The following is a 16,420-nucleotide window of genomic DNA, read 5'->3' as shown; positions in this document are numbered from 1 at the left end:
TTTTTTTTAATTTCATATACTCAAAAAACTCACTGTCGTTGAGTTGGATCCGACTCATAGTGACCCCTTCTTGAGTTTCCAAGGTGGTATCACTGCAGAAGTAGATTGCCCAACCTTCCTTCTGAGGAGAGGCTGGTGGGTTTGAACCACCAGCCTTCTGGTTAGCAGTCAAAATACCTTAGGCACTCTGCCATATGGTGCTTTTAATGTGTAGAATTTCCATTTATTTATTTTTTTAGTTTGATTTTTCTGCTGAGTTCACTGTATCGCATTGTATCTGTTTTAAAGTTCTCATTTCCTAATTCTGATACTCACTAATTTATTTTTAATATGGGTCACACTTTCATGCTTCATCACTTATCATTACTTTTTTATTGTATGCTGGACATTGTATAAGGTATTTTGCAGAGAATCTAGATTATGTCATCTTCCTTTAAATAATGTTGAATTTTTTTGTTTACTTGCTTGTATTTAATTTCTGGCAGGCAGTTGAATAACTGGAAGACTATTTTGATCCTAACAAACTAAGTTTTATATTTTGTTAGGTTTGTTATATTTTGTTATTTTGGTGGCCCTTCCTCTTAAAGCATAGCTTTTACGGATTTCAGCTAAAAACTAGAGGGTATCAGCAAAGTTTCTGGACAAGAATTTCAGTGTTTCCCAGCACTGCATGCCCCTGGAATCTTTGTTCAGCTTTCATCCCACCAGCAATAATTCTCTCTTAAGCCTCAAGTAACCTCAACCTGCAGACAGCAGCCATGCCTTGGCCAAGGATCCATAGTTAACCCACACACAAATTTCTGGGGCACCCCTTGGCATAGCTCTCTTTTCTAGGGTACTTTGTGTTTCAAATTACAGTCCCTTCACCAATCCCAATTCTGACTACCTTCCTCAACTCAGTGAGATTATCATGCTCCTCTTTCTTCTCTTCTGGTTGAGGTGCCCTGGGCATGAAGCCAGAGAAAATTTATTGTTTTTCTCAATGATCATAGTTTTCTCTGCTTGTTTTTAATATCCAAAAGCAGTTGCCATATATATTTTGTCCATTTTTATAGTACTTTGTTATGGGAGGACAAGTCTATTATTAGTTATTTCTTTATGATCAGAAGCAAAATTATATTCTTAAAAAGAAAAATAGGTACTTAAAGAGTTTTCTTAAAAAAAAATTATTGTGATTTGGTGAAAAATTACAGAACAAATTAATTTTCCATACAATAGTTCATACACTTTTGTTTCATGACATTGACTGCAATTCCCCACAGTGCAACAGCTCTTTTCCCACTTCCTCCCTGTAGTTACCTCTTCCCTATGTCCTTCCCTCCCATGCACTCCCATCCCCTGAGATATCTCCTTTTATAAACACTGCCCTTCTGTTCTCTGGTGATTAATCCCTCTCGACGGGATTGCCTAAGGCACTTGACTGCTAACCAGAAGGCTGGCGGTTCAAACCCACCAGGCACTCCTTGGAAGGAAGGTTGGGCAGTCTACTTTCGTAGTGATACTGCCTCGGAAACCCAAGGAGGGGTTGTTATGAGTCGGGTCCGACTCGAAGGCACATAACAACAACACAGGATTAATCACCCCATATGCCTGTCTGTTGTTTGGCTGGAAGCCACAGAAGTGAGTTCAGTTCTAGACATGAAGGGTAACTAGGAGTCGTAGCCTCAGGGGTCTCACCAGGCTCTATCAGACCAGCAAACCTGGACTTTTTTTTTCTTTTTTTATTTTTAATGATTTTGAGTTTTGTTCCACATTATTCTGTTACTCTTCAGGATCTCCTGCACTGATCCCTCTCTGAGTAGTTGACAGTAGTAGCTGCGCATCATCTAGTTCTGGTCTTATGGTCATACAGGCTGAAGATCGCATGGCCTACTAGTCCCTTGGACTAATTGTTTCCATGTATCTTTGGTTTTCTTTATTCTTCTTTGCTCTGCATGAAGAGAGACCCATCATTGCATTTAGATGGCCTCTTGCAAGCTGTTAAGACCCCAATTGCTATTCATCAAAGAAGGATGTAGAACAATGTTCTTGTGTAGTATATTGTGCCAATTGAGCTTGATGTTCCCTGTGACCATGGTCCTTGCTCCTTCAGGGTAGTTCGCTTTTGCCAAGAAGTCACCACAACCTTGTCCCTTGTCAGCTCTACTATACACCCAGACTTTTTTAGAGTACATACAGATACAAATGTAGAAATGTCATCTGCCAACCCTATACATGGTCATGGCCACACTTCTGCCTGCCTAGGCATACCTAGGAGATTATGTTTTTAAATCCACTGATGAAATGGTAACAACTATTACCAAATATGAAATGATGTTTCATGAAAACAGAAGATGTAGAAACCCCCCCCCCCTTTTTTTTTTCCATTCCTCTCTTTCTTCCACCTTGGCCTTCAAGAGCCCTTCTAGATGCCCAAATCCAAGACATACATCACTCTTCACCTTTGCTACTTTCTCAATACCCCTAGCCACATAGGAAAAAGGCCAAAAAATAATGTACCTAGGGAGACAGACTCCCATCCCTCATAGGAAAGTATTTCTATTGTATTCTTTCTGATTATGAAAGTAATCTATCTTCATTATAAAACAAATAAGTGAATGAACAAACATAAATCATACATAAAGAGAGTAACACTGGTTTATGTATTGAATATAATATATTCAAATGATAGGATGTTTTCAAATGATATAATATATTCAATGATATGATATAATATAATATTGGTTTATATTTGACTATGCTAGCTTTATGTTTGAAATACAGCTAAAAATATCCCAGTCCTTTAGACCCCTAAATCTAACTTTATCAACAAAACAGTCTTTGCCTATATTACCAGAATTTTTAAAAAATGGGTAGGGAGTGAAGTTGGAAGGACTGGAAGGTATAGAAGTATACTGTGGAGAAGTACAGAAGGAATGGACAAGAATTTCAAGGACAAAGATGAAGAGGATTAAGACCTTCCCACAATTTACGTGGCACTTAACAGCATGCATAACTTACATTTTAAAAGTCTCTTTGAAAAAGGGAATCTTGAGGGGAGAGGGTAAGATTGATTCCACACAGTCCGTCCACAACAAGACCCGAGAAATAAAGTTGAAACACATACAGATGATAATCCTGAGAATCTGAGCATCAAATAAAAGGATAAAGAATTAGATTAAACACTGATTGGAAAAAGAAACTGAATGAAAGCAGCAAAAAAAAAAAAAAAAAGCTATAGAGCAGAAGTGCTCTGCCTGCCAGGCCTGGCACAGCATGGCCATTTTAAGACATAGGAGACAACGTACTTCAGTGAAGAGAAGGCCACTTTGGAATGCTCAATAAGATAGAGACACAGTGTAAACAAATATGGAGTGAAGCAAGGTGAGCAGAACATAAACAAGATAAGAACTCCAAAGCAACCAGCCACAGAGCAGGGAGGGAGCTAGTAAATAGGGATAGAACCACTCATCTGTATTGCTCCTTGGTCGTTTGAGTTGGGGTCCCACACAGAGGGGAAGACCTGTGAGGTGGCAGCTGGAGATGCTGGATTCTGAGTGGTCCCCCTCCCTTGCTTGAGTCAGCTGTACTCACCCAGGAGTACACTGGCATCCATATTGGTGAATGGTGACCAGAAAAATACACTCTTCCTCCTTACCACACACACACACATACACACACCTTTCTGGTGATCAGTGGTGAGGCTTCCCTGCCCCTACCCACTTGGTGGCCAGTGATGCCCCCATTGGCCAATCCTTCCCCACCTGGTTCATTAGGATCACTTCTCCCACCTTCTGTGCCCCCAGCAGCCTGCAGCATGCACCCAAGTATAGGGTGGCATGCACCTGTTGCCTTTGTAGTTGGAAGGGCACCTACCCACTGCCACACCATCCTTTTATTTTTTAAAATCTCTCTTCTTCTTTTTTCTTCTTCCCTTTTATTTATTTATATTTTCTTCTTCCATTATTTTTATTTCTTTTCCTTTTATTCTTTTTTTTTTTTTTCTGTCCCATCTGGTGGGAGGTGGACATTATGTCCCCTCTAGTCAGCCACACCTGCCACCTACCTCCATACCCAGTGGGCAAATGCCACCACTCACTCCTGCACCACTGGATAAAGGACAGATAGTGGACAACATCTGCTTTGCCCACCCACAGCTACTCTACATGACCAGCAAATAAAGGCTGATGCCTACACTCCCACCCACCTGCAGGCTGGTGGTGAATGCCCTAATGCTGACAAATTAGCAATCAGAGTAACATACCCATATCACCCACCTGGATATATCAAAACAAAACAATAAAAGAAGACAGAAGAAACCAACATATAATCAACACATAAATATACCACCACAATATCTCAGAGACAAAAGACAACTTCAAATCAAACAAGGAAACTGGATAAGAGCACTCAAGCAAGTAACCAAAATAGAGAACCAGAAACCTCCTTTGGAAAGAAATGGTAATAGAACTACCTTATAAAGAATTCAGAAGACATATATTGGCCCTGCAAGAGATCATAGAAACCATGAACAAAATCAAGGAAGGCACAGACAATACTCTAGAAAAATTCAGGAAAATAATTCAAGAACAAGATGACAAAATAAATAAGCAATTAGAAATCCAGAGTGGTAACATTAAAATTTCAGAAATAATATATTGGAAGGCCAAAAGAGTAAAATGAATCAATGGAAAGCCAGATCAGTGAAATAGAGGACAAATTCTGTGATACCAATATGAGGAAAATACAGAAAAAAGGAATGAAGAAAAACTATGTGAGACACTATCAAGAGGATAGTGAAATATTACCTACAAAAGGTAATCAATAAGACTAAGCTCCTATTTCTTGGCAGAAACCATGCAGGCAAGAAGGTAGTGGGATGATGTATATAAAAATCCTGAAAGAAAAAAATTACTAACCAAGAATAATATATCCAGAAAAATTATGTCTCAAATATGATGGCAAAATTAGAGCATTTCCAAATAAACAAAAATAAAGGAGTAAAGGTAATTTGTAAATATTAGACCAACCTTACAAGAAATGTTAGGGATTCCGTCTGACAGGGAACCAACAAGTCAGACAACAATCTGAGAGTAAGATGCATAACTGCATCACCCAGAACCCAACCCAGATAAAGAATTTTCAAAAATAAAATAAATTTTCAACTCTGAAAATAGGGAAACAGACATCAATCTGTAAGCAACAACAACAACAAAGAAAAAGAGGGAATAAATGGTGTAATTACAGAACTTCCAAATGGAGAAGTCAGCATGATATCAAGACAGCACAAACTGTTTTAAAATTAAGACTGTTTTGAAATCAGAGTTACCAAAAGTAAGTTAAAAAACCTTCTAACTAAAATGACAAAGAAGAACATCATAAGGACTCAGTAAACACAAAATCAGCAGCAACAAAGGAAATGAAAGGAAAATCTGAAAACAAAACAAACTCTGTACATAAAACTATATTGTTGTTGTTGTTATGTGCTGTCGAGTTGGCCCTGACTCATAGTGACCCCTCCTTGGGTTTCCAAGGTGGTATCACCAAAGAAGTAGATTGCCCAACCTTATATATAGAACAAAGAAATCATCAACACCAGAATCATATATACACACCTACACCAAAATGACAGCAGTAAATTCATACCTACTGACAATTACACTAAATGTAAATGGATTAAATGTACCAATCAAGAGGCAGAGAATGTCAGGATGCAGAAAAAAATATGATCCGTCAATACTGCCTATAAGAAACATACCTTAGATCCAAAGATAAAAAATAAGCTAAAAATAAAAACATAAAATATCAAACAAATGGCAAACAAAAAACAGCAGGAGTAGTAATATTAATCTCTGACAAAATAGACTTTAAGACAAAAACCACCGTAAGAGTCTCAAGACATTCTGAAACAATTAATGGAACAATCCAACAAGAAGACATAACCATAATAAATATCTACGTACCCAATAAAAGGCCCCTAAGTACATAAATCAAACTTTAACAGAACTGAAAAGAGAATTAGGCAACTCCATAATAATAATAGGAGACTTTAATATACCATTTTTGATGAAGGACAGACAACTAAGGAGAAAGTAAAGCTACAGAAGATCTAAAGAACACAGTCAACCAACTTGGCCTCATAGACATGCAGAACACTCAACTCAACAGAAGCACAGTCAACCAGAGTAGAAGGTGGTTCTTCAAAAATTGACAAACCACTGGAAAATTTGACAGAGGAAAAGAAAAGAAGGTATTAACATGAATAAGAAATAGAATGGGCAATGTTACAACAGAACCAAATAAAATAAAAAGGATAATAACAGAACACTATGAAGTACTATTCTCCCAACAAATCTGAAAACCTAGAAGAAAGGATACATTTCTAGAAATCCATTACCTACTTAAACTAACACAGACTTAGAAAACTTGAACAGATCCATAACAAAAGAAGAAATTGGACAGGTCATAATAAGCTACCAATAAAAAAAAGTCCTGGCCTAGATGGCTTTACTGTTGAATTCTAACAAGCATTCAGAGAAAAGCTGACACCCATTCTGCTCAAACTGTTCAAGAACATAGAACAGGATGGTGTACTCCCAAACTTGTTTTATGAAGCTAGCACAACCCTGCTACCAAGGCCAAGCAAAGACACCATTAGAAAGGAAAATTACAGACCAATAACCGTCATGAATATAGAAGCAAAAATGGTCAACCAAATACTAGGCCATAGAATCCAACATGTTATTAAAAAAAAAAAAGATATATCATGGCCAAGTAGGATTCTTGCTACGTAAGTAAAGATGGTTCAACATTAGAAAAACAATCCATGTAACCCACTACATAAATAAAAGAAAAGAACCACATGATCATATCAATTGATGCAAAAAATTTGCTTGACAAAATCCAACACCCGCTTCTGATAAAAACAGCAAAATAGGAATAGAAGGGAAATTCCTCAACATAATTAAGGGCATATACACAAAACGAATGGCCAACATTATTCTCAATGAAGAGCACTGAAAGCATTCTTTTGCAAATGGGAACCAGACAAAGATACTCTGTCATCACTTCTATTCAGTATTGTATTGGTAGTCTTAAAGCAATAAGGCAAGAGAGAGGGGAAAGACATCCAAATTGATAAGGAAAAAGTAAAACTATCCCTGTTTGCAGATGTCATGATCCTATACATAGAAAATCTCAGAGATTCAAAAACAAAGCTAATTGAACTAATAGAAGGATTCAGCAAAGTGGTAGGGTACAAGATCAATATGCAAAAATCTACACTGATAAAGAGAACTCCGAAAAGGAAATCAGGAAAGCAATACCATTTACAGTAGCCACCAAAAAGACAGATCCGGCAGCCAGAATAGGTAAGGTGCAGTGGGGGACAGGCCCCCAGCAGCAGGGAGCAACTGCAGACAAGATTGGCAGCTGGAACAGGTTGGGGGGAAGCCCCTAGGGAGCAGGGAGGAGTGGCAGACAGGGCTGGCAGATACAGCTAGGGGGTAGCCCAGGAAGTGAGTGAAGCAGTTGGGACAGCTAAAGGAGATGAATTTGTCTGTCAGTTTGTTGTCCTGTGATGGCTTGTGTGTTGCTGTGAGGCTGGAGGCTGTGCTAGCAGGGGTGCCTATGGTGGACTGGTTTCGGTGGAGCTTCCAGATTGAGACAGACTCAGAAGAAGGAAGAAGCCATCCACTTCTCAAAGAGTTAAAAACAAAATACAAACAAACAAAAAAACTCACTGCCGTTGATTCAGTTCCGATCAGTGACCCCTCATTGGATTTCCAAGGTGGTATCATTATGGAAGTATATTGCCCAACCTTCCTTCCAAGGAGTGGCTGGTGGGTTTGAACCTCCAGCCTTCTGATTAGCAGTCAAAAGAAGTCAAATGTCTTAGGCACTATGCCACCAGAGCTCCCTCTCAAAGAATGGCCAGTGAAAATCTTATATGAACAGTAGTGAAACACTGTCTGATATATTACTGGAAGTTTTATGAATAGCTCTGAAACATTGTCCAATACAGTGCCAGAAGATGAGCCCTCAGGTTGGAAGGCACTCAAAATATACCGGGAAACAGCTGCCTCATTAGAGTAGAGCCTACCTTAATGATATGAATAAAGAGCTTTTGGGGCCTCCTTTGGCCGAAGTGGCATGACAATATGAGAAGAAACAGCTGCAAATATCCATTGATAATCAGAACATGGAATATACAAAGTATGAATCCAGGAAAATTGGAAGTTGTCAAAAATGAAATGGAATTCATAAAGATGGATATCCTAGGCATTAGTGAGCTGCAATGGACCAGTTTTGGCCATTTTGAATCAGATAACCATATGATCTACTATGCTGGGAATGACAAATTGAAGAGGAATGGCATGGCATTCATCATCACAAAGAATGTTTCAAGATCTGTCCTGAAGTACAATTCTGTCAGTGATAGAATAATACACATATGCCTACAAGGAAAGCCAGGTAATACTACTATTACTCAAATTTATGCACCAACCACCAAAGCCAAACATGAGGAAATTGAAGATTTTTACCAACTTCTGCAGTCTGAAATTGACCAGATATGCAATGAAGATGTGCTGCTTATCACTGGTGACTGGAATGCAAAAGTTGAAAACAAAGAAGAATCACTAGTAGTTGGAAAATTTGGCCTTGGAGACAAAAATAATTCTGGAGATCACATGACAGAATTTTGCAAGACCAATGACTTATTCATTGCAAATATCTTTTTCAACAATGTAAATGGTGGCTGTACAGGTGAACTTCACCAGATGGAATACACAAGAATCAGACTAACTACATCTGTGGCAAGAGGCAATGGAGAAGCTCAATATCTTCAGCCAAAACCAGGCCAGGAGCTGATTGTGGAACAGATCATCCATCAACTGCTCATTTGCAAGTTCAAGCTGAAGTTTAAGACAATTAAAACAAGTCCACAAGAGCCAAAATATGACCTTGATTATATCCCTCCTGAATTTAGAGACCATTTAAAGAATAGTTTTGATGCATTGAACACCAGTGACCAAAAACCAGAGGAATTGTGGGATGACATCAAGGACATCATCCATGAAGAAAGCAAAGGTTCATTAAAAAGACAGGAAAGGAAGAAAAGACCAAAATGGATGTCAGAAGAGTCTCTGAAACTTTGCCTTGAACGGAGAGTAGCTAAAACAAATGGAAGAAATGACAAGATAAAACAGCTAGACAAAAGATTTCAAAGAGCAGCTTGAGAAGACAGAATCAATTATTATAATGAAATGTGCAAAGACATGAAGTTGGAAAGCCAAAAGGGAAGAAGATGCTCGACATTTCTCAAGCTGAAAGAACTGAAGAGGGAATTTAAGCCTTTAGTTACAACATTGAAAGATTCTATGGGAAATATATTGAATGATGCAGGAAATATCAAAAGAAGATGGACACAGAATCACTGTACCAAAAGAATTGGTTTGTGTTCATCCATTTCAGGAGGTGGCATATGATCAAGAACCAATGGTATTGAAGGAAGAAGTCAAAGCTGCACTGAGGGAAGTGGTGAAAAACAAAGCTCTAGGAATTGACAGGATACCTATTGAGATGTTTCAACAAATGGAGTCTGTGCTAGAGGCACTCACTCGGCTATGCCAAGAGATTTGGAAGACAATTACCTGGCCAACTGACTGGAAAGTATCTGTATTTGTACCCATTCCAAAGAAAGGTGGTCCCACAGAATGTGGAAACCATTGAACAATATCATTAATATCGTACATAAGTAAAATCTTACTGAAGATAATTAAAAAACGGTTACAGCAGTATATTGACAGAGAACTTGCAGAAATGCAAGCTGGATTCAGAAGAGGATGTGGAATGAAGGATGTCATTGCTGATGTCAGATGGATCTTGGCTCAAAGCAAAGAATGCCAGAAAGATGTTTACTTGTGTTTTATTGACTATGCAAAGGCATTCGATTGTGTGGATCATAACAAATTATGGATAAATTGAGAAGAAAGGAAATTGGAGAACACTTAATTGTACTTATGAGGAACTAGTACATAAACCAGGAAGCTGTCGTTCATAGAGAAGAAGGAGACACTACATGGTTTAAAATCAAGAAGGGAGTGTGTCAGGGTTGTATCCTTTCACCATATTTATTCAATCTGTATGCTGAACAAATAATCTGAGAATCTGGACTGTATGAAGAAGAATGTGGCATCAGGGTTTGAGGAAGACTTATGAACAACCTGCATTATGCAGACAACACAACTTTGCTCGCTGAAAGTGAGGATGACTTTAAACACTTACTGATGAAGATTGAAGACTACAGTCTGCAGTATGGATTACACCTCAATATAAAGAAAATAAAAGTCCTCTAAGGGGACCAATAAGTAACATAATGATAAATGGAGATAAGATTGAAGTTGTCTAAGACTTCATATTACTTGATTTTACAATCAACACCAATGGAAGCAGCAGTCAAAATATCAGATGTTGTATAGTATTGGGCAAATCTGCTGAAAAGGATCCCTTTCAAGTGCTGAAGAGCAAAGATGTCTCCTTGAAGACTAAGGTACACTTGACACAAACCATGGTATTTTGAATCTCCTCATTTACATGTTAGAGCTGGACAATGAAAAACGAAGGCTGAAGGAGAGTTGATGCTTTTGAGTTGTGGTGGTGGTAAATGCTGAAAATACCATAGACTGCTAAAAGAACTAACAAATCTGCCCTGGAAGGGCAGCCAGAATGCTCCTTGGAAGCAAGAATGGCCAAACTTTGTCTCACTTACTTCGGTCATGTTGTAAGAAGGGACCATTCCCTGGAGAAGGATATCATGTTTGGCAAAGTGGAGACACAAAAAAAAAGGGGAAGGCCCTCAATGAGATAGATTGACATAGTGGCTGCAATGATGGGCTCAGGTGTAGCAAAGACTGTGGGGCTGGCATAGGATCAGGAAGTGTTTTGTTCTGCTATACATGAGGATGTTATGAGTCGGAGACAACTCGACAACACCCAACAATGACAACATCAAAAAGATGAAATACTTCGGAATAAATCTAACCATTATACAAAGAAAAGTACAAAACACTACTGTAAGAAACCAAAAGAGACCTACATAAATGTAAGAACATACCATGCTCATGGACAGGAAGACTTAACATTGTGAAAATGTCAATTCTACCCAAAACAATCTATACATATAATGAAATCCCAGTCTAGATTCCCTATCATTCTTTAAAGAGATGGAAAAACTAAACACCAACTTTATATATTCAGGAAAGAGACCTTGAATAAGCAAAGGACTACTAAAGAGGAAGAAAGGAGGAGGATTCACACTTCCCAGTCTCAGAACCTACTATACAGCCAGGGTAGTCAAAACAGCCTGGTACTTATACAACAACATAGACTAATGGAAAGGAATTGAGAATCTAAAAGGAAATCCATCCATCTATGGATGTCTGATCTTTGACAAAGAGCCAAAGTCCATTATATAAGGAAGACAGTCTCTTTAACAAATCATGCTGGCAAAACTGAATATCGATTTGCAGGAAAATGAAACAAGATCTGTACCTCACACCATATATAAAAACTAACTAAAGATGTATCAAAGGCCTAGATGTAAAACCTAAAACTTTAATAATCATCAAACAAATAAATAAGGACAAACTTAGGAGCCCTAACTTATGTCATGAATAGACTTTCAAACATAAGAAAAAATGTACAAACATCAGAAGATAAACTAGATGACTAGGCTTTCCCAAAAATAAATTATGCAGATCAAAAGTCTTCTTCAAAAATAGAAATACCATATCATCTAGCAATCCCACTACTAGATATATATCCTAGAGAAATAAGAGCCATGACACGAGTAAGTATATGCATACCCATGATCATCAGAACACTATTCACAAGAACAAGTAGATAGAAACAACCTAAGTGCCCATCAACAGATGAATGGATAAACAACCTATGGTACATAACACAATGGAATACTATACAACATTAAAGAATAATGATGAATCTGCAAAACACCTCATAACATGGATGAACCTGGAGGACATTATGCTGAGTGAAATAAGTCAATTACAGAAACGCAAATATTGTATGAGTCCTCTACTGTAAAAAGTCAAAAAAATGCTTACACACAGAAATAAATGTTCTTTGATGGTTACCAGGGATTGGAAAGGAGGGGAGAGAAAACCACTAACTAGAAGTAGATTCATAATAACTTGCATGAAGGCAAAGACAGTATACAATAAGGGGGAGGTCAGCACAATATGAGTAAGGCCAAGGAAGACACTGAGAAGTACACAAGAGTCACAGACAACAAAGGTAAATACTATTACGTACACAATCCTGCAATGGGAGTAATAACAAACAGTAATCTATGAGTTGATACGTAAGCCGACATGTAAGCTGAACAGGTATGGGAAAGTGAACAGGACTATACCCATGAGTATATGTAGGTTTGGCAGACATTATATCTACATGTGTATTTGCATGTGCTGCAAATATATCTATGTATATGGTAAATAGGGAGCAACATTATGAAAACTTGGCCATAATCAAACATCTTAAAGGAATGAGTCACTTGATTTGGGGCCTTAGGACCACAGTCTTGGGGGACATCTAGGTAATTAGCATAACACAGTTCACAGATACAATGTTCTACCTCCTACTGTAGTACGTAGTGAGCAACCATCTAGAATGGAAGTAATGGTCTCTCCCCATCTAGAGTAAAAGAGAGTGAAGAAAATCAAACACTCAAGGAAACTATTAATTCAGAGGACCAGTGGATTATACAAACCATAGACTTTACTACCTAGAGACCAGAAGAACTAGATGGTAGCCAGCTACCATTACCAACTGCTCTGATGAGGACCACAGAAGGTTCTGGATGAATGGTAGAAAAATGTAGAATAAAATTCAAAAATCATAAATAAAGAACAGACTTATTAGTCTGATAGAGACTGGTGTAACCCTTGAGACTGTGGCCCTTAGAAATCTTTCAAACCAAGAACTGAACCCACCCTGGGGAATACTATCAGCCTTACACCATACAGGCTATAAAATGAACAGTAATACTCATGAGGACATACTTCTTAGAATAATGAACCATAGGTGACCAGAAGGGCAGCATTTTTCCCAAAACAAAGCTCAGATGGCAGGAAGGAAGGATGAATGGAAACAAGGAACGCAAGGAGGACGTGGGAACAGTACTGTTACATTGAGGGAAGTACAACTAATGTTATAAAACAAAATGTGTATAAATTATTGAATGGAAAACTAATTTGCTCTGTAAACTTTCACCCAAAGCATAATTAAAAGAAAAGGGAAAAGGAAATCTTCTTACCCCTTGTTTGATGTTCTTAACTCCTGTGTGCTTTGTGTTGTTGACAGCTGGAAACTTCCTGCAAACACCTAAAAAACTGAAGCTTGATGTGGGGACTGAAGGAAGATAGGTGGAAGTTGTGAGGTAGATAGTTATTTTCAGTGGACTCAGTTCCCCATCCCCAGTGCCTCTTCCCACCTCTGCATTTCTGTGGCCTCTAACAGAGGGACTGTCACACTGCATTTGAGGTGGTGGAATTCCCACCCTCAGTGCTGGTACTGAATCAGAGACTAAATTACATAATGAAATTCTTTTGTTCCTGACTAACTATCCTTTCTGTAATGTCTATTAGCTGCACTTAAGGCAAAGATTAGATGAACTGGCTTTGTAACTAAACCTACATTCTAACGTTGTTTCAATGGAGAAATGCCTTCTACATTTCACTTTGACTTACAAATAAACTCTTGGACACAACACATGCATAATTTGGGGCTACTTTTATTTTGTAAAGGAGCTCTGGTGGTGTAGTGCCTAAGGCATAATTGATTGCTAACCAGAAAGCTGGCAGTTCAAATCCACCAGGCACTCCTGGGAATGAAGATTGGGCAATCTACTTCTGCAGAGATTGTTGTTGTTGTTGTTATTTGCCGTCGAGTCGGCCCTGACTCATAACGACCCTTCCTTGGGTTTCCGAGGCAGTATCACTACGGAAGTAGGATTGCCCAACCTTCCTTCCGAGGTTGGAAATCGAAGGAGGAGTCGCTATGAGTTGAATCGACTCCATGGCAGTGAGTTTGGTTTTTTGGTTTTTGAATCTTTATGGAAGCAGTTTGCCAGCCTTTTCTTTTGTGGAGCCTCTGGGTGTGTTCAAACCATCGACCTTTAGCAATTTGCCTTTCAACATAATTGCTCTGGTAGGCTTAGCCTGTTTGCTTGCACCATCCAGGGTCCTAATTGCTTGCACCACCCAGGGTCCTAACATAAAAATAACAACAACAACAACAAAAAAAAATGCACATTTCCAAACAAGGTCATATCTACAGATATAGGGGTTAAGACTGAAACACATATTTTGGGGGACACAACCCAATCCTTAACAAAGATACCACTTTCTAGCCCTTTAATCGGGAGCTCTGGTAGCATTGTGCCTAAGGCACTTGACTGATAACCAGAAAGCTGACAGTTCAAACCCACCAGCCACTACTCGGAAGGAAGTTTGGGCTGTCTACTTCCATAGTGATATTGCCTCAGAAACCCAAGGAGGGGTCACTATGAGTCGGTTCCAACTCAAGGACACATAACAACAACAACAACAACACAGCCCTTTAATCAGACTAATGAGTTTATCTTTCATTCTCTGTGGTTTTCTACTTCTGTTTTGACTTTTTAAAAGATACTAAACTATGGTAATGGCCTGAGTTTTTTATGTCATTCAAATTCAACAAATACAAAAAATATTTTTTGAGCCCTAGGTTTGACATTGATGAAAAAGTTGCCTCAAAATATTTGGGTGCACTTGATATATTTCCTGGCAATTAGGCCTACCATCACTTCTTTTGGATATTTCAATGCATGATTTATTTGTGTTCATTTTTGTGTGTGTACTTTAGAAGCACTTATTCAGAATCTCCTGAAGGACCTGAGAAAGCACCAGGTTAATGTGGACAATCTGGGTCTCCTGGAGCTTGATGAGATGGCCAAAGTGATTGCTAATGCCATGCAAGGTGGAGATACCAAAGAGAATCAGGAGAGCACTGGAAGAGAAGCTGAAGGAAAACCAGGAGAACAGGCAGACAGCTCCAAGGCAGCATTTTATGAAAATGACAAGAAGGGTCCAGGTGATTTACAAGGTGAAACTTCCAGCTTCTTGGGTCATTTACATTTGTAGTAGATGTTTTGGGAGAAGGGATGAGGCCTTTGAGCTGTTGAAAGATCTGCACGCTTACCAAAGCCTTAATGCATTCTTTCTGCTGGGGAGATGGGGATTTGTATTAATGATTTTTATCTGTTTGAACTTTGCCTCTAAAAGCTTTCTTAACAGGCTAAGCCTACCAGAGCAATTATGTTGAAAGGCAAATTGCTCTCTGTCAGGAGGTGTAATTCCTCTCTGCTGAGGTTCAGATAGAGAAAAAAGAAAAAAAAATTAGGAGTGAGAGAAAGTGTTTTTGTTTGTATAGGGAGAGTGAATATTGTCAAATATTTGAATAATAAAGTGAAAAGGGTTCATTAAATGTCTGCTTGAAGCCCACATGCACCCTCTGAGGCTGCTTCTGGAGGGAAGCAGAGATCACATCTCAGAGGCAGCTGCCTGTGCAGGGTAGGTGTGATTCTTCTCTGAAGATTGACCTTCCTTATGGCCTAATTACTTTTCAGATTCTTTGGAGCTACATTAAAGCATCTAACAAAGTACTTGCACTTAGTGTTGTTGTTGTTATTATGTGCCGGACCCAACTCATAGCGACCCCTCCTTGGGTTCCGAGGCAGTATTACTACTGAAGTAGATTGCCCCATCTTCCTTCCGAGGAGTGGCTGGTGGATTTGCACATGGTAGGCATGCAAAATTATGTGCCAAAAATGCAAAGGAAAGATTTGTCCCCATTTTCTTGGTGGGTTGGGATGAAGACTTGTTGGAGGTAGAAGCATTATTCAACAGATGAATAAAATGTCAGAAAAGAAACTGAAACTCCATGTAACAGTATTTTATGTTAACCAGTCAAATGCCTAACCTGTGGACTAGGAGGAATATAAAAGGTCTCTGGGACGTGGCTTCTATCCCCAAGGAGCTATTGTCCCAGCTTGTGGAGTGTACAATGAGTTATGTACTGTTGGGCATTGTATGTATGATATTTACTTAGAAATAAATGATCACCACAGTAAAATACCTAAGTCAATGAAATCTGAAACCATCTTAATTGTTAAGTGGTTTGGGCTCCATGCTTCAGTTTATTTTCTTGTAAATATTAACTGCAACTAGATACAATGGATTTTTCTTGCTGTGAACTAACACTACATATAATACATTAAGCCATGAAACTGAGTAATGTAATTTTTGACTGACTTCATGTCTCTTGTTTACATTGTAAACCCCCCTCCTATTTCATGAACTTTATGGAACACTATTATTTG

At 38.6% G+C, this 16,420-nt stretch overlaps 1 protein-coding gene across 1 annotated transcript in view; it reads left to right on the top strand.

The window, feature by feature from the left end:
- PTPRN2 (protein tyrosine phosphatase receptor type N2) overlaps nt 1–16,420 on the top strand; it is a 1,483,255-nt gene that overhangs the window by 321,860 nt on the left and 1,144,975 nt on the right. Inside the window, exon 7 of the mRNA XM_007952571.1 lies at nt 14,905–15,132. Coding sequence (XP_007950762.1) covers nt 14,905–15,132 — 228 coding nt within the window. The remainder of the gene's footprint in view (nt 1–14,904; nt 15,133–16,420) is intronic.

This window comes from Orycteropus afer, unplaced genomic scaffold (genome assembly GCF_000298275.1).
Source record: "Orycteropus afer afer isolate SDZICR_OR568_19922 unplaced genomic scaffold, OryAfe1.0 scaffold00347, whole genome shotgun sequence".
Taxonomy (NCBI): domain Eukaryota; kingdom Metazoa; phylum Chordata; class Mammalia; order Tubulidentata; family Orycteropodidae; genus Orycteropus; species Orycteropus afer.
Note: the sequence above shows the minus strand (reverse complement) of the source record. Positions and strands in the feature narration are given on the sequence as shown.